This window comes from Oncorhynchus nerka, linkage group LG1, assembly GCF_034236695.1.
Source record: "Oncorhynchus nerka isolate Pitt River linkage group LG1, Oner_Uvic_2.0, whole genome shotgun sequence".
Taxonomy (NCBI): Eukaryota; Metazoa; Chordata; class Actinopteri; order Salmoniformes; family Salmonidae; genus Oncorhynchus; species Oncorhynchus nerka.
The window spans coordinates 9,279,924-9,303,382 of NC_088396.1; the positions used below are offsets into that span (position 1 = coordinate 9,279,924).

General features: G+C 43.5%; 1 protein-coding gene across 4 annotated transcripts in view; it reads left to right on the plus strand.

Moving 5' to 3' along the window:
- The window catches only part of hdac4 (histone deacetylase 4), a 291,374-nt gene extending 280,253 nt beyond the window's left edge, over positions 1 to 11,121 (plus strand). For all 4 annotated transcript variants that reach the window (XM_065000848.1, XM_065000785.1, XM_065000804.1 and 1 more), the window contains 3 exons: positions 5,972 to 6,056; positions 6,543 to 6,678; positions 6,817 to 11,121. In XM_065000848.1, coding sequence (XP_064856920.1) covers positions 5,972 to 6,056; positions 6,543 to 6,678; positions 6,817 to 6,856 — 261 coding nt within the window. In that variant the 3' untranslated portion in view covers positions 6,857 to 11,121. The remainder of the gene's footprint in view (positions 1 to 5,971; positions 6,057 to 6,542; positions 6,679 to 6,816) is intronic.
- Positions 11,122 to 23,459: the final 12,338 nt, after the last annotated feature.

The following is a 23,459-nucleotide window of genomic DNA, read 5'->3' on the forward strand; positions in this document are numbered from 1 at the left end:
GGCTTCCCCCTCGTGCGTTTGAAGGCTTGGATTTACACAATGCAGGCAGCAACGGACACCGTCTTTCAATAAAAGCTATTCTCTCGCTCTCTGTTGGAAAAAGTTGATGGTTTTCTTGCTGTGAAGATAGAGAAGAGGGAGGATGGGGGGGTAGAAACTCAAATAAAGGCCTTGCATCACTGTGGATGCAGCGGGGAGCGCCGTGCGTGTCATACCTGCCAGATAGGCCCGGAGTGTGCTGACAAGAGCCATTAAAGTTTACAGCTGTCCGTCAAGCTGACAGCCCCCCAGCCTGGACCCATGTGGGGACCCCCTCCCTGGTTACGGTGCCAGGCCAGTCTGGAGGCAGCGGGTCTCTGGGGGTAGTGGTGGGGGAGGGGAAGAGGGGGGGGGGAGAGATGACTTGGCTGGAGGTGAACACAAACACAATAGGGGGCATAGACACACACACACACAAACACATTTGTGGATCTTGGCTCACTATTGTAAAAATGTATTTCTCCAACTTTAACAAAAGGAAAAAGAAGGATGAGTAATAGATGAGTAATAGGGAACTCACTCAGCAGTATTTCAAGGGTCCCTTAGGGTGGCCATATCAAACAAAGCAACAGCACAAATGATGCAGCGGTCCGTTGATTCATATTGTGCCCCCCTTGTGCCAATCTCTATGACAAGACACATCATTCGTCAAAACCGATTTCATCGTGGGGGACAACTAGCAGTTCTCTGACAAGGGCAATGATTGGACTGTACCAAATCAGCAGTATTAGTGGGGTCCTTGAAGACCATTGATATCAGAGCAGTGTGAATATGGATGATATACAGATATTAATACTGTGAAAACAGTTTTTCTGTAGGGGTGCTTTGAGAGGGAACTCCTTCTGTTTGGTGGGTATGGATGCGTCACTTAGGACCTGGTGTGAGTGACCCCCAAAGTGAACAAAGTCCTCTGTTGTCTCTTATGCGCATGTGTGTGTTGGACAGCCCCAGACCTTGATCTTAGGACAGACACACAGGTTCGCGTTTCCTCTAAAGCCGCTGAAATTGCGTTGCAGCCATCCATGTGCACCACTGCTGTGCCGCTGAAGGGAGTGAATGATAGGGTATTGGTGTGTGTGAGCATGTGTTTTGTACAGTACCCCAAACCATTCTGTGATTCTATGTGTGCGGGTCTGCTGTTTGTTCACCCGCACCCACCCATCCGCAACCATCCGACTATATGTGATAAAGTCTAAATCTGGGAGCCGCACTCGACCCCAAACCTACAAATATAGAAAATGCACTGTTCAGTCAAAGATAGATACATGCAGCTTCTCTTCTGTTGCCCTGGAAGACTAAATCAAGTTTACTCACCAGAAAATGTGTCACACATCGATATAATGAATGCTTCGATGTTGTTGACGTCGGTAGAGTATTCTCATTCATCTCTGCTTCTCTCGCACAGCAAAGACATTTAGGGACCAGGGAGAAAACGCTAAATGAACTGGGAACAAATGTCTCTGTTTGTCCCTAAACGGTTTTCAGGGAATTGCTGTGAAAATGACCCGACATGTTTCTGATAAATCGCTTTGGCTTGGATGCATATTTTATGTGTTTGAAAAACGATCAGCTTTTATAATGCTGATAACGATTACAGATGTCCCCTAACCGCGCATTCCTTCTCTCAAGATGCTCAAATAAAATAGTATTCCTCCACTCCTGTTCCCGAGTTCAGATGTACACTTGGTGTATCATTTTATTGAAAGAACTGCTTCCTTCTGCATTTCCCTTGACGTGCCATATTTTAAGTCCCCCGTCTTGTGACTGTCAAATGTGTGTAGCGCCTCAATCATCGCACATAACATCTTTCCCAAATATGAGGCTACTGTTCTGGCCCCTCTCTTTAATTTCAACTCTCCATTTCACAGCTTTCTCTTATTGAACGAAACTCCGACATGGTTAACTTTTCCTGCCCAAGTTTTCCCTAAAGGTGATTGGTGTGTGTCTGGTGCACGTACACTTAGGCCAAGAAGCTTAGGCTTACGCACTTAATGGCAGATCAAAATAAGGAAATTAAAAACCTCAATGTAGCTTTTAGATATGAATTGCACAAGAATGATACATTTATGGCTTTTTTTTGAATGTTTTGTTTTCTCTTTATTCAACCCGCCCGCCCCCACCCTGCCCTTCATCCTCGCTATATTTCATGAGCCTAAACCCACCGCGGCGACTGCGGATTATTGCGTCAGCACGCGCATCACTGGTGTGTGCGGCTGTGTGTGCGTGTACTTGTGCATATGTGCATGCTTGTGTATGTGTGTGTATAATGCAGCTTGTCGTGCCACAGCCAGGATTCAAGTATTCCTCTCTCTAGACTGGCCTCTCCCTCCTCACCCTCTATTTGTTTTAATTAAAACCAAAATTCCAGCTTTGGGCCGAACGGAACCGACCGGCGATCCCTTTTTCCTCTCCTCTCTTCTGACATTCTCTTCTTCTAATGTTTCAAGCCTTTTTCTTCCTCCTCCTCCACTTTCTTTTCAGCAAGGTTATGATAGGGCAAAAAGACGCCTGTGTGCCTATATTTCGTCCCGTGTTTATACATGGAAGTATTTGGGTCTTTATTTTAATGGTTCTGCTCACAAGGGGGTAAAGAAATGCAGCACACACAGTGAGCCAGAGGAAAATGTAATCATTCCGGATTGGAAAAGCAGGTTGGGGAATGCCCTGTTTCCTTCATCTGATTCTCCTAACACTCAGAGTATCCCTGTGTGTGTGTGTGTGTGTGTGTGTGTGTGTGTGTGTGTGTGTGTGTGTGTGTGTGTGTGTGTGTGTGTGTGTGTGTGTGTGTGTGTGTGTGTGTGTGTGTGTGTCGCACGCCTCAAGTGAAATTAAATGTTATTGGTCACATGCGCGAATACAACAGCTGTAGACTTTACAGTGAAATGCTTACTTATGAGCCCATGTCCAACAATGCAGAGTTAAAAAGTAAGACAAATATTAGCTGAATAAAAACACAAGTAAACATAAGTAACACAATAAAAACAATAACAAGGATATATACAAAGAGTATCGGTACCAAGGGGTGCAGGGGTACAAGGTAGTTGAGGTAATACAGTATACATGTAGGTAGGGGTAAAAGTGATCAGGATATATAATAAACAATCAATCAGGATACATAATAAACAGAGTAGCAGCTGTGTCTGTGTGTGTGTGTGTGTGTGTGTGTGTGTGTGTGTGTGTGTGTGTGTGTGTGTGTGTGTGTGTGTGTGTGTGTGTGTGTGTGTGTGTGTGTGTGTGTGTGTGTGTGTGTGTGTGTGTGTGTGTGTGTGTGTGTGTGTGTGTGTGTGTGCGTGTGTGCGTGTGTGTACGGGTGTGACGTCAGCGTGTGTGTGTCAGTGTAACGTGTGATTGTGCATAGAGCCAGCACATGGGAGTGTAAAACAAGTACAATTGTTTTTTAAATACTGTAATAAAGGGAGTCAATGTCAATAGTCGAAGTAGCCATTTGATGAACTGTTCAGCAGTCTTATGGCTTGGGGGTAGAATCTGTTCAGGTGCCTTTTTGTTCCAGACTTGGCGCTCCGGTACTGCTTGTTGTGTGGTACCAGATACAACAGTCTATGACTTGGGTGGCTGGAGTCTTTGACAATTTTCAAGGTCTTCCTCCGACACCGCCTGTCATAGAGGTCCTGGGTGACAGGGAGTTAGTCCCATGTGATGTATTAGGCTGTACACACTACCCTGTGTAGCGCCTTAAATTCAGATGCCGAGCAGTTGCAATACCAATCGGTGATGCAGCCAGTCAAGATGCTCTCAATGGTGCAGCTGTAGAACTTTTTGAGGATCTGAGGGGCCATGCCAAATCTTTTCAGCCTCCTGAGTTGGAAGAGGCGTTGTCGTTCCCTCTTCACGACTGTTGGTGTGTTGGGACCAATGTAGGTCCTTAGTGACGTGGACACCGAGGAACTTGAAGCTCTCATCGTCGGTGATCAGGCCTACCACCGTCGTGTCATCAGCAAACTTAATGATGGTGTTGGAATCATGCCCGCCCACGCAGTCATGGGTGAAAAGGGAGTAAAGGAGGGGATTTAGCACCCCTTGTTGAGGGTCACCGTGGCGGATTCGATGTTACCTACCCTCAACACCTGGGGACAGCCCGTCAGGATGTCCAGGATCCAGTTGCAGAGGGAGGTGTTCAGTCCCAGGGTCCTTAGCTTAGTAATGAGCCATGCCCTTTCAAAGCATTTCATGGCTACAGATGTGAGTGCTACAGGGGGTAGTCATTTCGACAGGTTGCCTTGGCGTTCTTAGACACAGGGACTATGGTAGTTTGCTTGAAACATATAGGTATTACAGACTGGGTCAGGGAGAGGTTAAAAAGGTCAGTGAAGACACTTGCCAGCTGGTCAGCAGATGCTTCCTGGTAATTGGTCTGGCCCTATGGCCTTGTGAATGTTCACCTGTTTTAAGATCTTACTACGGAGAGCGTGATCATAGCTGTCCAGAACAGCTTGTGCTCTCACACATGGTTCAGTGTTGTTTGCCTTGAAGTGTGCATAGAAGGCATTTAGCTCGTCTAGTAGGGTGTGTCACTGGGCAGCACTCAGCTGGGTTTTCCTTTGTATTCCGTAATAGTTTGCGAGCCCTGCCACATCCGATGAGCGTCAGAGCCGGTGTAGTAGGATTCGATGTTAGTCCTATATTGATATTTTGCCTGTTTGATGGTTCGTCGGAGGGTGTAGCGGGATTTCTTACAAGCGTCCGGATTAGTATCCTGTTCCTTGAAAGCAGCAGCTCTAGCCTTTAGCTCAGTGCAGATGTTGCCTGTAATCCAAGCATCTGGTTGGGATATGTACGTATGGTCATTGTGGGGACCGATACACTTATTAATGAAGCCAGTGACTGATGTGGTAAACTCCTCAATGCCATCGGATAAATCCCGGAACATATTCCAGTCTGTGCTAGCAAAACAGCCCTGTGCCACCATCAATTTGTGGTGGTAAATAGTCAGCTACAAAAAATACAGATGAAAACTTTCTTGGTAAATAGTATGGTCTGCAGCTTATCATGAGGTTTTCTAACTCAGGCAAGCGGAACCTCGAGGCTTCCTTAATATTAGAGATTGCGCACCAGCTGTTATTAATAAAGAGACACACACCACCCCTGATCTTACCGGACTCTGCCGTTCTGTCCTGCCAATGCATACAAAAACCAGCTAGATGTACAGTACATTATCAATATCCTTGTTCAGCCATGACTCAGAGAAGCATAGTATATTACAGTTCTTCATGTCCTGTTGATGGGATAGTCTCGAATGAAGCTCATCCAGTTTATTCTCCAGCGATTGCACATTTGCCAATAGAAAAGAGGGTAGAGGCAATTTATTCATTCGCCGCCGTAGTCTCACCAGGTGGCCTGTGCGCCAGCCTCTATAGCTCCGTCTTCAAGTGCCTGGTCCGGGATATTCAATATGTCTTTCGCCTCCGACTCACGGAAGTAGAAGTCCTCGTCCAAATCGAGGTTAGTGATAGGCTGTTCTGATGTCCAGAAGCTCTTTTCAGTCATAGGAAATGATTAAACGTTACGTTTTTTTTTTAAATAAGCACACAAAAAATTACACAAAATAGCACAATTGGTCAGGAGCCCGTAAAAAGACTGCTATTCCCTCCGGCGCCATTCTCTTTGTGTGTGTGTGTGCGCACTGTATGCGTGTGTGTAAAGTGGGACCCAGCACAAAGCACACATTGTAGCCTGTGGTGTAGAGTGGCTCCTCGAGTGGGAGGCTGCAGTTCATCTGTGAGCCTTTTTTGTTATTGAATCAAATTGTTCTCCACCGCTGGACTGGCTGGGTGATTCAACACTGGGCAGAAGTCCCCAGTCAGAAGTAGTCATCCACAGAGGGATCTTTAGATCTTCTGGGTTTTTTTTGTTCTGCTATCGCCGTGTTGTATCTAACCTGTCACTCACTCCTGTGTGCGTGTTGTCCATCCAGTTGGATCCTATCCCTGAGGAGGTGATGCAGCAGAGGCCCAACCCCAACGCTGTCCACTCCATGGAGAAGGTGCTGGAGGAACATGGTGTGTGACCCTTTACTCTACTCACACGGGAAACAGTCCCACTCTATGGGCCACAATAGAGCTGGGACGATAAACCCAAAATGATTTTACCGATCACTTGGCGAGAAATGTGAAGTTAGAAATTAAATACGTTTTCTAATATGGGGGATTGTTAATGGGACAATTGATGGCTACAACCATCAAACTAGTAGTACTAGTTTAAAAAAGTATAACTGTGGAGCACATTAATGTTATAAACGGATTCTATTTATCGTTATCGCATCAATTGAGCCAATTTATTACAATATGGATTTATTTTGGTTCATATTTCCCAGCTCCAAGCTACAGTACAACCAGCAAATGATTTTGCCATTTGATTTGCCAGCGTGCATTTACCATAGAGTAAACAGCAGCACTCGGCCCTGGATAACAGACGTTGTTTGACATCTTGTCCAGTTGCTCTCTGTAATAATCACCTTTTGACCTTTGTCCTGTCGTGTGTTGTAGGTAAATACTGGCGATCTCTGCAGCGCGGGGCCTCCACACTGGGCCACTCTCTGAGCGAGGCTCGTCAGTGTGAGACGGAGGAGGCCGAGACCGTCACTGCCATGGCCTCCCTCTCTGTGGCCAACAAGCAGAGGAGGTACGTCTCTCCCAAGGCGGTGTGTGTGTGTGTGTGTGTGTGTGTGTGTGTGTGTGTGTGTGTGCGACAACGGTCTATGGTTGTATAGAGTATGGTTGTGCTGTTTGTGACACGTGTCATTGTCCTGTCTTTCTCCAGGAGTGAGGAGGAACCTATGGAGGAGGAGGTGCCTCTGTAAAGGGATGACCACGCCCCCTTTACCATTCAGACACCCATTTAGTCCTCAGCCAACCACTAACCTCCGTTTGAATTTGACCCCAATCCTTGGCCCCTCCCACGCCCTGTCTAGAAGGCACATCAGCCCCGGGGGGGGACAGGGGACAATGTTGAGCGGTTACGAAACGGAAACAGAAGACGACACTATCTCGCTCGTCCGGAGTGGACGGACTAAAAGGCCGCCGATATGTTGTACTGTCTCTATGTAAGGAGGCAGAACACAAGGAGCCTCGGGTTGCCAGGTTTCTTCGGATCTTTACTTCAGGACCAGTGGGATCTAAGGTGACCTTGAGTGTCCATGCTTTTTTTGTAACAGACACACTCTCTGTCTGAAGTACCACTCCAGACACTGAATATCTAAGTTAGAACTCTTCTGTCATTTTTCTTTATGTCGTTTGATCCTTTTTCCTTTCACTGAAAAACAGCAACAGCGCCCTATGATATAACTCCGACACTGTTTAGGAACTTTCAGTCGTTACCATTCACACACAAAGTCACAAAAGACTTTGAGAAAAGAGAGACGTCGCAGGGCTTGCTGAAATTTCTGGCCAACTTTTTGATTGGCGAAAGCAGACATTTTTTTGTGTCGCAAGATAGGTACAAAGTGAGGAAGAGAGAGAGAGAGCACGATGGACGTGTGACCAGGTCTTCTGGTTCGAGATGACAGACAGCAAAAAGACTGAGTTTGTGCCTTTTTTTCCCAGGCTGGTCGATTCTACGATGAACTCACGACGAAAAGCTTTGCCTTAAATGAGTTTTCGAGGGGAGAGAGGTGCCCTCCTCTCGCCCTCACACCTCATCCCCTTATGTTGTGGCGAGACTGGAAATGCCAGCACGATGGCACATAGACAGAAGGCCCTTGGCATGTTTACCCTGTAGCCCACTGTCCCATCCCTGTTCCCTTTGACCTCGTCGTAACCCCTTTACTGTCATTTAGAAGGTAGTTGCCATGCTACACACAGGGACTAACATGGTTAGTCTTTTTCAGTGGAACTGAATGGTTGAATCAACGGTTGAAACATCAGCCAATGATGTAGCGAGCTGGTATATATAAACCCTTAACCAAATACACGTCACCTCTTCGAAAGAGTTAGCTAGCATGCACTGTAGTCTGTACTAGAGAGACTTGCCATCTTAAACGAGAGTGCTGTTCAAAAATAGTAGTAGTAAGACAAGAAATTAAGCCAAAGCGTGACGTTGCTATCAGCGCAATAGTCAGGATCCACGTAAGTATTGTAAGCTTATAAGACAGATTTTCATGACTTTACATTCAAGGTTGTTCTCTGTGAGGGAATTAGAACAGTTGCCCCATTTTTGTTAACTTTCACCCCTCACCTTTCAAAACGTTCTAATGTCACAACGTTCAGACGATCTTACAGTCATTTAGGGGCAGTAGATACAATGAGCCGTTCTTTTGGCGTTTTGTTCACACACAAAAAATATGTGTCTTTGTTACCATGGTGACAGAGCAATTAGACGGACATACCACCTCTGTGAGTTTTCGGAGAGGAGCAAGTGGCACCCATGTTCTCTGTCCACACAGGTGCTCTTCAAGTGTCAGGTGCTAGCGAACAGGTTCATGCATGTGCGTGTGTACGTGAGTGTCACGTCACAATCCAGTAAACAAACTCTTTATACACTCAGACACGGTTGTCATAGCTACTGCTAGGGAGTGTTTGGTTTTTTTTGGGGTACAGGAAAGTGTATTCAATCTTGTGTGAGACACATAACTGTATATACAATACATTTGCACGCATGCTGTCCAAAAACTTTCTTACCACATACAGTTGACTTAGTTCTCAAACACCTATAGTGCAGAATATGGAGAATGAATGATATAGTGATCTGTATACGGTGTGCTGAACACCCACACCCCCAACTCATGTTTAGCCTCTGGGCAACTACCTTCTACATTATTCCATTGAAGTCATAATCACTTGTTTCTACTTTTGGTAAAAGAGGAAGAACTGGGGAAGATTGATGTTGTTTCTGCATTGATCTTTCTTCCGGATTTTTCCAACGCAGTTGTTTTGATGACTACTTCATTTGTGTGGTTTTTACCAATATTTTTTGGTCTTTTTTTATTTGTTTTCGTTTTTGTCCTTGTTGTCTTTTGAAGTGGACTTCTGTGTCTCTGGTTTCTGTACTTTTCATTTGTATTCCTGTTGTTTTTGTATTATTTTCAGTTTTTTCTCTCTGTTACACTTTCTACAGTTGACTTGTCTCACGACCAAGTGAGAGTTGAGTTCCTTTTCATGGCAAAAGGATCTGGGGTTGTAAGGGGAGGGATGGAGAGAGATGGGGGGATGCAAATATTTCTACTTTGTATAATGATTCCAACAATTGTGTATTTACTATACTGTCTGTTCATAGTAGATTTATATATGACAAAAAAAATCTAAAAGTATATTATATATTATAACATATTACAATCTTGTTTTGGGAGGAAAAGAAGTTAGTATTGCAAGGTGATTTGCTCATGTTTCATTCGCTGGTCTGGTTTGGCACTTCCTGGTGTTGCAGAGGGCACTGTTCATTATTCCTGGATGCCTTGGCTGAGGGTTCAGTACAGTAGCATCCCATTTGTTTCTTTACAGTGTACACCACTGACTTAGGCTCTATTCATACTTGACACTACATAGAAAAGTTGAAAGGTTGTTCCCAAACAAGGGACAAGTCACTTGTTTCTGGAGCTCTGATGTCTCCTCCATTGAAACACTGACAAGCATGAGTTTACAGTGCGAAGACCGCTGGTATTGTGCACACTTACATAGGTAACATTTTCTGACCAACAACCAAACACTTTTAACTGTGTTTGTAAAACCTTCTCTATATTATCTATTAAAGGATGTGTAATTCAGTAGAGTTTGCCTTGGAATGACGTGATAATTACACAAGGGTTGCCCTGTAATGACTAAACACTATAAGCCCAAGGGTCATAGTTAACCCATCAATAGTTCCCCTCTCACCCTTTAACCTCACCCATCCTGCCCAAACCGCCCCTCTCCTTTGACGGCTGTAGAAGATGACTAGTGAGGTCAAGGGTCATCTCAATGGACCCAGTCTCATCCAAGGGGGCAGACTACGAGTTAAAAGTCCAGTCTGCGTCTCAATTGTGGTTGCTGTTATTGTATTGGTGGCCTTTTTTATAAGCTATCATCCAGAGCTCTCCCAGGATGCTTGGAAACACCAGTCACAGCAATGGCCGCCATGGCTTAGTCACTTGTATTCAAACAATATTTTTTAAAGGGACTATATACTGTCTGGTTATCAGCGTGTCCAGATAGTCATTTGAACATGATCTTAATCATGCTCAACAAAAGACATTCCATTTTGTTTTGTTTGTAATTGTTTTATCATGGGGCATTTTTTTATTCTTCTTCTTCTCCTGCTTTTTATCCTCTCCTCCAAACCAGGCCTGAGGATTGTCTGTGGTTTATTAGAAGGGCCTGGTTGTTGGGTTTACTGCACTCTTCCACCACCTCTGTAACATATCTGCATGGTTTGTGTGTCTGCATGCCTGTCTCTGTCCCTGTAACATATCTGCACAAGGAAAGAGCACTGAATGGACAGAAGTACGTTTTTTTACAACAACATGGGGATTTGAGAACGAGAGCATGACACGGGAACTCGTTCTTTTGCTCCTCTGTTTGTTTTTTTTCTTCCCGGGAGCGACGATGAGGAAGAACGATGCTCTCTGTTGGTCTGACAGATATGCTTTTTACCTGTGAAAATGTTCAACAACAAATTGAATGACTTTGAATATTTCACAACATCTTTATCTAGCACTTGTGACATACAGACAATGGATTTTATTGTATTTATGTAGAAGAACTGTTTTAGGGAAACTAAAGACGGGGAACAACTGCATAGACCAACTGATTTTTATTCTGTGGGGGGGGGGGGTGTTATCATTTGAGGGACGGACGGGTTTTGTTTCGAGACATCTGGAGATATCAAAGGGCTCTGTCCAGATGAATGGTCTATATCGTCGTCAGGGTTGTCCATTCCATTTCAGCCAGTAATATCTGTGACCACTGTGGTTTAAAAAAAAAAAAAAAAAAAAAAACAGTTCTAGGTTTACAAAATGTATGACATACATATTCTGTTTTTTTGATTGTCTTTATCTCTTCATTGTTACAGAATAGTGCTTTTTTTCCTGGGTCCTTTCCTCTAACATTTTCTCTTTGACATCTACACTATAAAATCTAATGTTTTGGGGAAAAACACTGTCGTGTTGTTATTTCCTGGTTGGATATGGTCAGATGAGTGGTCTTTGGTTGAACAAAAAAGGAAAGGCTAAGTGATTGTAATGCAAACTCGAGGCCCATGTTGAATCATACATGAATCGGTACTTGAGTCATGTACCCAGATACTCACAAACTTCAGTGCCTTCAGAAAGTATTCACACCCCTTTTTCCTGAATTAAAAATGTATTACCTGTAGATGTTGTGTCACTGATCTACACACAATACCCCATAATGTCAAAGTGGAATTTTGTTTATAGAACATTTAAGAAATGTATAGAAAATGAAAGCTGAAATGTCTTGAGTCAGTAAGTATTCAACCCCTTTGTTATGGCAAGCCTAAATAAGTTCAGGAGTAAAAATGTGCTTAAAAAATTACATAATAAGTTGCATGGACTCATTCAGTGTTCAATAATAATGTTTTTTAATAATTAGGCTTTGAATGGTGTATCAATACACCCAGTTACTACAAAGATACAGGCGTCCTTCCTAACTCAGTTGCCGGAGAGGAAGGAAACCGGTCAGGGATTTCACCAATAGGCCGATGATGACTTTGAAACAGAGTTTAATGGTTGTGATATGAGAAAACTGAGGATGGATCAACAACATTGTAGTTACTCCACAATACTAACCTTAATGTCAGAGTGAAAAGAAGAAAGTCTGTACAGAATAAAAAATCATCCAAAACATGCAACAAGGCACTTAAATAATACTGCAAAAAAAAGTGGCAAAGAAATGTACTTTTTGTCCTGAATACAAAGCATTTTGTTTGGGGCAAATCCAACACATCACTGAGAACCACTCTTCATATTTTCAAGAATAGTGGTGGCTGCATCATGTTATGGGTATGCGTGTCATCGGTAAGTACTAGGGAGAAATTGAATACAGCTATAAGCACAGAAAAAAATAATAGAAAACCTTGTTCAATTTGCTTTCCAACAGACACTGGGAGACAAATTCATCTTTCAGTAGGACAATAACCTAAAACACAAGGCCAAATCTACGCTGTTGCTAACCAAGACAACATTGAATGTCCCTGAGTGGCCTAGTTACAGTTTTGACTTAAATTGCCAAGAGAATATATGGCAAGACTTCAAAATGGCTGTCTAGCACTGATCAACAATCAACATGACAGAGCTTGAATTATAAAAAATAAAAAAAGAGCAAATATTGTACAATCCAGGTGTGAAAACCTCTTAGCGACTTACCCAAAAAGACTCACAGCTGTAATCACTGCCAAAGGTGCATCTACAAAGTATTGACTTGGGGGTGTGAACACTTCTGTAAATTAGATATTTCTGTATTTAATTTTCAATAAACATTTATAAAACATGTTTTCACTTAGTCATTATGGGGTATTGTGTGTAGATGGGTGAGAGAAAACAAATCCATTTTGAATTCAGGCTGTAACACAACATGTGGTGTAAGTCAAGGGGGTATGAATACTTTCAGAAATGACAGTTCTATAATATGTCAATTGTGATGAGTTAACCCACAAAGTACATGCATAGAAGGCATTTCTTAGCCGCTGTGATGTCGCAAGTCAGCTTTTTGTTGTTATAAATCTGTGACCAAGCAAATAGTAGAGGGACACATTCATTGTGCTGGAAGTGGTTAGAGAATGGCGGATGGGGACATTTTTGACCCTGTCCCAGTGTATGAGAAAACACATTCCAATCCACACTTCAACCAAAATATTTTGCACTGATCTTGAAAACGAGGTGACACCCTGTGAATACTTACAAAATCGTTCTACCACTGCAACTAAATAAATGTTATGCTTCAATATAGGAATACCTCCTTTCTCCTTTTAAAGTAATTCTAGATCTGAAAGGGATGAATTGATGAAACCGAAAGCCAGAAACCTCTTTTTTACTTATCAGTAACCATTTATATATATATTGTGAATGTCAATAAGCACATTTATAAACACTTCAATTATTTATTCATGACTTGTAAAATAATAAGTATGTTCACAATTTGTATGTGGTTTATCATTTAAACCAGTTATAAAGTAGTTATTGTCAACTCGTAAGATGATTGATTGATTCATGTTTTTACTCATCATTTAAATGCATATACATGTGTTTATATTTCATGAATGGGATATTTAGTCAGTGTTAGTGAGTGTATTCATACATGTGAGCACCTGCATTTACTAGTACATCATGTTGATGATTAATGTAGATTCGTATAACCAACTTCTTTTACCGTTGCATGTTTTAGGTTATTTGTAGCCATTGGTGGAGAATCAAGTACTGTCTACTAAATGGTTATAAGGATCTATCTTAATCATCAACTAATATTTTAGTAAGTGCAAGTATATTCAGATTTTCAAATGCACTAATGTTAATAAATATCCCATTCATGACATAACTGATTAGAAGTACATTATTAAGCATTTACAAATTGTGAAAATACTATGATCAAATACTTTACTAGTTGCAGTACAAATCAAAAATACGTACTTTAAAATAGTGTTTTTTTAAATACGTAAATTACTATTTAGAGATTACTTATTGTCATTTCCAAATGTAGGAATAATGATTCATAAATGGTAAGTAAACTCTTTACAAGCTGTTTATGAATGGTTTATTAACCAACCTTAATATAAAGTGTTACCTACTTGATCCCTTACAGATCAGTGACTACCTCAAGGAAGGTCAGATGGAAGGATGCATCTCTAAATTATTGGAACAGGCCCCAGAATCCTACAGTAGATATTTAGTATACTGAAGAGAGCAGCTCCCTTAACCGTACTGCCATGTGCACTAGCAGTAGAGGCTTAGTCCGCATGCTTCCCAGCCTAAACAGTTCGGAACAGTTTGAACAGTTTGTGCACATATTATGACAACATTTTGTTTTTGTTTGGCTTGGTCTTAGGCAAGGGTTTTTTCAGTTGTTCGTGCACACACACACAAAAATTTCGAGGCAAGTCTAAGTCAGTAGCTGAAGTCTACGTCCCTTCGTTGGTGACAGGCAGCAGTAGGGATTCTTCAATTAAGTGTTTGTTGTCACTCAACGAGAGACTAACAATTTTCATGCACATTTTTTCACTTGAGAAGTACTGAACCAAACATCTTAGTTAATATTGCGCGACTAAGAGCTCCTTGGAAAAACGTCAAAATTAATGACAGATTTATTTAGTTATCATTCATTCTGGCTACGGCGTCTCAAAATGTATTGCAGGTTTTTTTTTTTTCATTTTTTAATCAAAGTTTTTTTAATGGAGTATGCGAGCACACTCGTTTGATTCGCGTAGCCAAGTTCGGCTAGGCGCCAGCCAAACTGAAGCATGCTGATACCTTTAGGCCCTAGGCTTTCACAGTAGCCACAAGCAGGCTTAGCCACCCATTTGGAAGAGTCAAAGGTCAACCCCAGTGTCCAAATAAACACAAGATTGTCTGTGTTTGGAGTGGGTTGGGGGGGGGGGGGGGGTGTTAATACAACACTCCAAACAAAAACAGATCCAAGCCTGCTACTGGTCAGTCAAACACTGTAAAAGTACCACTGTTATACGGTCTTCCTTAGTCTTCCCCTGACTAAATGCAAACAATGTCGCTGGTGTCACAGTGGAAGTGATGTTTGAATATTCATAAATCAACATGGTTGGAGTACAGTAATGTGGCAAAGGCAAAGAGACCTGGACAAGTCTCGCGCACCTCTATAGGAGCAGAGCAAACTGAGATGTGAGTGACAATATTGACCATCTCACAAGATGTGAAAGAGACCTGTCAGGAGACCAATGAGACTAACAAAGCCGACATGAAAGCGAAATAATGCGCTCCTATTTTAGGGGCCCTGGGTCGCTAAGACGGGGTAACAACCGACTGTGCTCCCAGCACGCAGACCGACCGTCTCGCTGTCAACTCCAAACGTCCCGCTGATTACTTTGCGTGGTCCCACACTGCAGGCGGCTGATCTCCGCGACCCTTGAAGGGCTCTTCCCCCTTTAGTTACGACACATCTTGGAACCTCTCCTATGGCCAGCCCACAAAAATCAAAATGGTCGCTTCTTTCCCACAACAAAACTCCCCAGAAGGCAGGGCCATTGGTTGGCAGAAAACCCCCGGAAAACCCCCAGCTATTTTCCACCTCATCCCACAATGACAGTCCCATCTGTGGTGGTTATCACTCCCTCTCCCTCTCTCTCGCTCTCTTTCCCCCTCTCTCTCGCTCTCTCTCTCTACCCATCTTCCTGCCTCCCCGTGTCAGTTCGCTCTGTCATTACCAGTTCCCATATTATAAAAGGCCTCGTATCTGAATGTGGCTCATCATTCCCACATCATTTTTAATTGCAGGCCCGAGTGGCCGTGGTGACTATGGATAAGGTCGAGGACAGCTGGGGGATGACAAGCGCTGAAAATTACAGATCACAGTTATCGGAAACCCTAACCATGTGACCTACAGGCAATAAGGATGGCGTATTTATGACAGGGGCCCCAGCGGCGAAATTCAAGTATCTTGTCCTTCGCAAACATACACACACATAAACGCGCACACACACACACACTGCTCCCCATGGGACAATAAGGAAGGATTTGTTATGTAAGTTATATGGTGCGTCAGGCCAGAGGAACAGAAGGGATGGGCCTCCGGGTCACAGTGACCGGGTGAAGATGGACCTAGTATCTCAGCTCTGTCCTGTCTCACACACACATTGCTCTCTTACTGGGCAAGAGCTGAATGGGACAGTGTTTAATGTGAGACGCTTCTCCAATGGTTGTTTTTATCCCAATGTGTGTGTGTGTGTGTGTGTGTGTGTGTGTGTCCTCACAAGGATAGTAGAACAAGGAAGACTTAAGACAAGTTGGGACATTTTGCCAGTCCCCACGAGGAAAAGGGCAATTTTAGGGTTAGAAGTTAGGGTTTGGGCTTAAGGTTATGGTTATGGTTAGGGTTAAGGATTTTGAATGGGAACCAATTGTTCGATCCTCACACGGATAATAAAACCAGTGTGTGTGTGTGTGTGTGAGAGTGAGTGAGTGCATGCATGCGTACGTGTGTGCGGGCGCATCTGTTTGTGTTTCGGTGTGTGTGTGTCCTTTCGGTGTGTGTGGGTGGCTCAACACTAGACTAAACACACAGCAAGAGAAGCAAACCCCACACCACTTTTCAAATACACAACACGGTCCATCAGACCCCTAACATTGCCAATGGAAGCACACAGTACGTTACATGGTGGCACTCCCAAAATTATTCAACGGGGAAGTTTCACCCAAATTCTATTGTTATAAAGTCGATCTCCACTAGACTATATATGCATGTAAAAATGCATTTACAATGATGCCGTTACATGCCAGAAGAATGTCATGCAAAAACCTACAATTGTAACATATTTGAGTTTCACTTGTCTTCAGGAATGAATGTCTTTCTCCTCGGGACATTCAAATGTTTTCCCTGCATCTTCCTTTTTGAGAGACTTCAGAAGTAGCCCACAGTGCTAAAGCCATATTTTTCACATTAACTCTCCACACACACCTTCTGTAGGCACACACAGAGCCAAACTTACCTCAATTTATGCCTGTTGTGTAAAACCAAATTATACAGGCGACCTATCACCTTCCTGCTCAATGAGATAAAAAAAAAAATGGAACATGCGAGAGAAAGGAGGGGAGGAAAGGGCTTTACCCCCTCCGAGTAGTTTTAATTTTAGCTCGGCTCAGATCATTGGCACCACAATTCCCCCAGGCAGGAGTAACCTTGTTAAAGAGACTGTATGTTTTATCCTATAGGCTCCACATGAGGAATACATTACCACATGCATTTGTTACACACACACACTCACACACACACACACATGTCCAACACACGCACTCACACATCCAACTCACACACACACACACATACAACACACACACACACTCACAGACACACACGTCCAACACACACACACGCACATGTCCGACACTCCCACAGCACACACACATCCCAAACTAAACAAAGTTGTTGTTTGCTTTAACAATAGCTATAATGATGACCTGGAAGAAAGTGTCCCCAATTGTGCTTGTAAAGGTAATTACTGTGTTAGTCATCCTGGTTCTGTTATTTGTATTTCAAACTTTTAAAAGTTGACTGCAAACTATTCATGTTAAACTATTAATTCATGATTTTTTTTCTCCCCCAATTGACCATTGAACTGCTGTGAACATTTTACCTTTAGAGGTATGACGACACAATGCAAGTTAATGCCAAGACAAACTGGCCATGTCACCTTATGATGCTCTGTTATTTAACACTGGCTGAAAGAGGAGCACCATCTATTCAAGTTGGGTGTGTGTCTTGTTCTCGTTGTCCTTTGTATTGCAATAGATGTTATCTAGATATAATCTCATAAAAGGATGACACCCATCTTTCATAATACATGATCTAGTAGATGTGCTTCGCGCGCAGTACTGTGTACGCAGTACTGTGTACGCAGTACTGTGAAAGGACTGAAGGTCAGAATATTAACGGTTTTGCTTGGAATGATGAGATAAGAGAGACAAAATATTTTAACCACATCTCTACTGGAATACTTTGTTGCTTATTTCAACTAGCTACCACTAGGGGGAGGAGACACACACACACACAAACACAGACTGTATTGTTCACTAACCATTTACTATCATCCTGTATCAGTTAACACTGAACTGTGTAAGAGATGAGTACTCACTGTGAAGGACATAATTGGTGAAAGCATGGAAGGAGAGAAGGGGAGAGTGAACACAGAGTGAGATAGTGAGAGCTTGGAGGGAAACAAGGAGAAAGAGGGAAGAGGAGAGTGAGTGAGCTCGTGGGAGAGGGAGAGAGTATGGCAGGATGAGAGAGAGCGAGAGAGCGAGAGAACATGGCAGGAGAAAAGGACAGCGTGAGTGAGAGCGTGGGCTCCTGTGGTAGCCTGACCTGTGCTGACCCTTGGTGACCCCGGGGTCAGAACCTGTACTAATGAAGAGGAAAGTGGTGTGGTGTGCAAACATGTCACAGTGAGGGGCTGGGCCTGGGGCCAGATCAAGTTTCAGCCACAGAGGTGACTGGGATCAAGGCCTTCTGTTTAAACTGTTACAAATCACACAGGCTGGACACACAAGTCCAGCTCTGACCATAGACAGAGACTGCAGTGAGTTACTGCACCAATGGTGGAATATATAGGTGGAATTCAAATCAAATCAAATGTTATTTTATTTGTCACATGCGCCGAATACAACAGATGTATCACCTTACAGTGAAATGCTTACTTACAAGTCCTTAACCAACAATGCAGTTTTAAGAAATATACCAAAAGAATATATAATTAACAGAAATAAAAGTAACAAATAATTCAACAGCAACAGTAAAATAACAATAGTGAGACTATATACAGGGGGTACCTGTACAGAGTCAATGTGTCGAGGTAATTGAGGTAATATGTACATGTACGTAGAGTTAAAGTGACTATTAAAGTGACTATGCATAGATAATAACAATAAAATAAATTCAAATAGTCTGGGTAGCCATTTGATTAGCTGTTCATGAGTCTTATGGCTTGAGGGTAGAAGCTGTTAAGAAGCCTCTTGGACCTTGGCGCTCTGGTACCACTTGCCGTGCGGTAGCAGAGGAAACAGTCTATGACTAGGGTGGCTGGAGTCTTTGACAATTTCTAGGGCCTTCCTCTGACACCGCCTGGTATAGACGTTATGGATGGCAGGAAGCTTGGCCCCAGTAAGGTAGTAGAGCGCACACACTACCCTTTGTAGTGCCTTGCGGTCGGAGGCTGAGCAGTTGCCATACCAGGCAGTGAAGCAACCAGTCAGAAGGCTCTCAATGGTGCAGCCGTAGAACCTTTCGAGGATCTGAGGACCCATGCCAAATATTTTCAGTCTCCTGAGGGGGAATAGGTTTTGTCGTGCCCTCTTCACGACTGGCTTGGTGTGCTTGGACCATGTTAGTTTGTTAGTGATGTGGACAGCAAGGAACTTGAAGCTCTCAACCTGCTCCACTACAGCCCCGTAGATGAGAAATAGGGGCATGCTCGGTCCTCCTTTTCCTGTAGTCCACAATCATCTTCTTTGTCTTGATCACGTTGAGGGAGAGATTGCCAGGACAACAACTGAAGGGCAAAGGGGATAGGATATGTTCCCTACCGTATTATGATTTTTTTGTATGAATGTACGTGTGTACGTGTGTGTGTACTGATACGTGTGTGTGTGTGCGTGTGTGCGTGTGTGCATGTCTAGTTAGCACTTTAAACTATTCCGTCCTCTAAGCAAGAGTGTGTGTGGGACCAGAGGGCCCAGGTGTCTGAAAAGAAACCACACTATTAAACCCACTTAAAAGGCTGACAAACAGAAACCAAACTCCTAGGCTGAGGCCTTGGGCTGGAAGGCCACTTCAGTTCAGTCCGGTGGGTTATTTCCCCAATGGCTGCCTGGCCCGCATTGGCATTCCTCCACCACTGCCTTTTTACAGCCATCTTTACAACCACTTTAGTGTTCTTAACCCATTTTCTTGTCCAGTTTAATTCCTCCACTCGGAGAGCCGGGCGGAAATCTCCCTGTGGTGGAATGGAGTGAGAGGGGAGGGGCGGGGATGTGGAGTGGTGAAGAGGGGGAGGTTTGGCACTCCAAAGGATGAAGGGGGAAGGTGGCTTAGGGGAGATACTGGGACAGAATAGAATGGGACACACGCTTGCACACACACAAACCACACACACCTCCTGTAGTGCTTGGACGGTGGGCAAGAAATACTCTATAGCGACACCTCTAATGGATTATCAACAAGATTCAGCCGCAGGTCATTTTTTTCTGGAGCGGCTGGTCAGGGTGCAATTACAAGTAGTTTGTAGACTGCAAATTGACCGCAAGAAGCCCAAACAGATATGTTTGACTAAAATATAATCATTTTAAGCCTTGCTTATTTGTATACGATCTTATCTGTCTCTCTATTATGTGTGAGAATACTTGGAAACAGATTTCTTAAGTTAAAATCACTTTCCGGATTTCCTGGTGTTTTTACAGTCTTTTATGTAAAAAAAAAAAAAATTAAAAAGCTCAGAAAGCTTGTGGGGCCACCCACAAGGGTGAGAGCAAGAAGAGAAAGAGAGAGGGATGGGAGGAGGATGGAAGATGGAGGATGGTTAGGGATCCAATGTTTGGAGCTCCCTCCCTGGTCATCTCATCCATCCATCTCTCTGGACTCCTCCACTCCTCTGTGCTCAAAGACCAGTTTCCAGTACCTCATCACTTATCCCTTGCTCTGACAAATGACAGGGGATTTGCTGAAGACTCTGTTTTCAGATGGAGTGCTAACCTCAGTTTGTAGGGGTGTTTATGTACAATGTAAACAAGCCCCACCTGGCTAACACACTGTGCCACACACACGCCACACACACAGCTTTTATACACTATCGTGCCGACCCAAACACAGCTTAGATTACTTCTCACGTCGTCCTTTTCTCCACAGTTCCAGCAACTATGGTGGGTGTGTAACCAGGCCAACTCAGCTTGGTTTGGCTCAGTATGGGAAAAGCCCTATAAGCATGTGGATTCACACACTGGAAAATATGACTTTTTGGGCTCTTACGATGAGTGAGGCGACACTGACCTCACACCCACACATTTTGTCAGCCTGCCATCTACCGATATGAGGACTACTGTCAAAGTAATAACACATCACCTTAACGACATAATGGCTGTCACAACATACCACCATGGTAGAGACAATCACCTGTCATGTTACACAACACATGGCACAAAAAAAACACATGACAGTATTAAGTCAGCCGACAATGTTATTACTCATGTTATGTCATGTAATAGTATTCTCATGACAGCTTTATCACATGGTAAAGCGCTAATATCAAAGTTAGAGAAGTAGCTCCTTCTATCCTTCTGTTGTGATGACATGCTTAGGGCCATCTGCAATGCTGAGTGCAGAATACTACTCTCTACACATGGGTGCAAAGTATACCCCCCCCCCCTCCCCACAGGCCCTGGTCAGATGATGAGGGCCCTCTTTGTAGGGGATCAAAGTATTACCGATCCTGATTAAGGACGGAAAGGGAGGAGGACGAGGAGGAGAAACTCTGTCTATTCCCACGGGGGCGTCACGTTCCATGTTTTGAGCAGCGTCCCTGGATTAGTGTGAATATTGTTCACACTAATCAGGATCTACTTGAATAGGAATAATAAACAGTACAAGCTAGGCTGAGTGGGTGCCCATATGTCAAAATGATGCCTGGCAGGGTTAGTGGACTGTATAGGCCTGTATAGGCCTAGCACTGTAGTACCCAGTGCACCACATGCTGTGCACCTCCACTCTCACATACTCATGAAATTAATTTACAAAAATACTACCACTAACTACTTTGACTAATAATGATAATTCTAATAATCATCTTCATCCTCCTCATCATCATAGCAGCACATTAAAACCCACTTGTTTTGTTTGTAAAAGCTGAAGCCAATTCTACATACAGTGGGGAGAGTATTTGACACACTGCCGATTTTGCAGGTTTTCCTACTTACAAAGCATGTAGAGGTAATTTTTAGCATAGGTACATGTCAACTGTGAGAGACAGAATCTAAAACAAAAATCCAGAAAATCACATTGTATGATTTTTAATCAATTAATTTGCATTTTATTGCATAACATAAATATTTGATCACCTACCAACCAGTAAGAATTCCGGCTCTCACAGACCTCTTAGTTTTTCTTGAAGAAACCCTCCTGTTCTCCACTCATTACCTGTATTAACTGCACCTGTTTGAACTCATTACCTGTATAAAAGACACCTGTCCACACACTCAATCAAACAGACTCCGACCTCTCCACAATGGCCAAGACCAACCAGTAAGAATTCCGGCTCTCACAGACCTCTTAGTTTTTCTTTAAGAAGCCCTCATGTTCTCCACTCATTACCTGTATTAACTGCACCTGTTTGAACTCGTTACCTGTATAAAAGACACCTGTCCACACACTCAATCAAACAGACTCCAACCTCTCCACAATGGCCAAGTCCAGAGAGCTGTGTAAGGACATCAGGGATAAAATTGTAGACCTGCACAAGGCTGGGATGGGCTACAGGACAATAGGCAAGCAGCTTGGTGAGAAGGCAACAACTGTTGGCGCAATTATTAGAAAATGGAAGAAGTTCAAGATGACGGTCAATCACCCTCTGTTTGGGCTCTGTGCAAGATCTCACCTCGTGGGGCATCAATGATCATGAGGAAGGTGAGGGATCAGCCCAGAACTACACGGCAGGACCTGGTCAATGACCTGAAGAGAGCTACACACTACGCCGTCATGGATTAAAATCCTGCAGCGCACGCAAGGTTCCCCTGCTCAAGCCATTGCATGTCCAGGCCCGTCTGAAGTTTGGATGATCCAGAGGAGGAATGGGAGAAGATCATGTGGGCTGATGAGACAAAAATAGAGCTTTTTGGTCTACACTCCACTCTCCGTGTTTGGAGGAAGAAGAAGGATGAGTACAACCCCAAGAACACCATCCCAACCGTGAAACATGGAGGTGGAAACATCATTATTTGGGGATGCTTTTCTGCAAAGGGGACAGGACGACTGCACCGTATTGAGGGGAGGATGGATGGGGCCATGTATCGCGAGATCTTGGCCAACAACCTCCTTCCCTCAGTAAGAGCATTGAAGATGGGTCGTGGCTGGGTCTTCCAGCATGACAACGACCCCAAACACACAGCCAGGGCAACTAAGGAGTGGCTCCGTAAGAAGCATCTCAAAGTCCTGGAGTGGCCTAGCCAGTCTCCAGACCTGAACCCAATAGAATATCTTTGGAGGGAGCTGAACGTCCGTATTGCCCAGCGACAGCCCCGAAACCTGAAGGATCTGGAGAAGGTCTGTATGGAGGAGTGGGCCAAAATCCCTGCTGCAGTGTGTGCAAACCTGGTCAAGAACTACAGGAAACGTATGATCTCTGTAATTGCAAACAAAGGTTTCTGTACCAAATATTAAGTTCTGCTTTTCTGATGTATCAAACACTTATGTCATACAATAAAATGCAAATTAATTACTTAAAAATCATACAATGTGATTTTCTAGATTTTTGTTTTTAGATTCCATCTCTCACAGTTGAAGTGTACCTATGATAAAAATTACAGACCTCTACATGCTTTGTAAGTAGGAAAACCTGCAATATCGACAGTGTTTCAAATACTTGTTCTCCCCACTGTAGTTAAGCCTTTGGTTGAGTCAAATGGTTTCTCTATTTCCTCCAATAATGACAGTGTATGCCCATTTATATTCTGACTCACACACTCAGCCCTCTTGACTCATTCCATAGCAAGCAAGCATGCGAGGTCGGGTCGACACCATGGCAGTTGCAGCTGA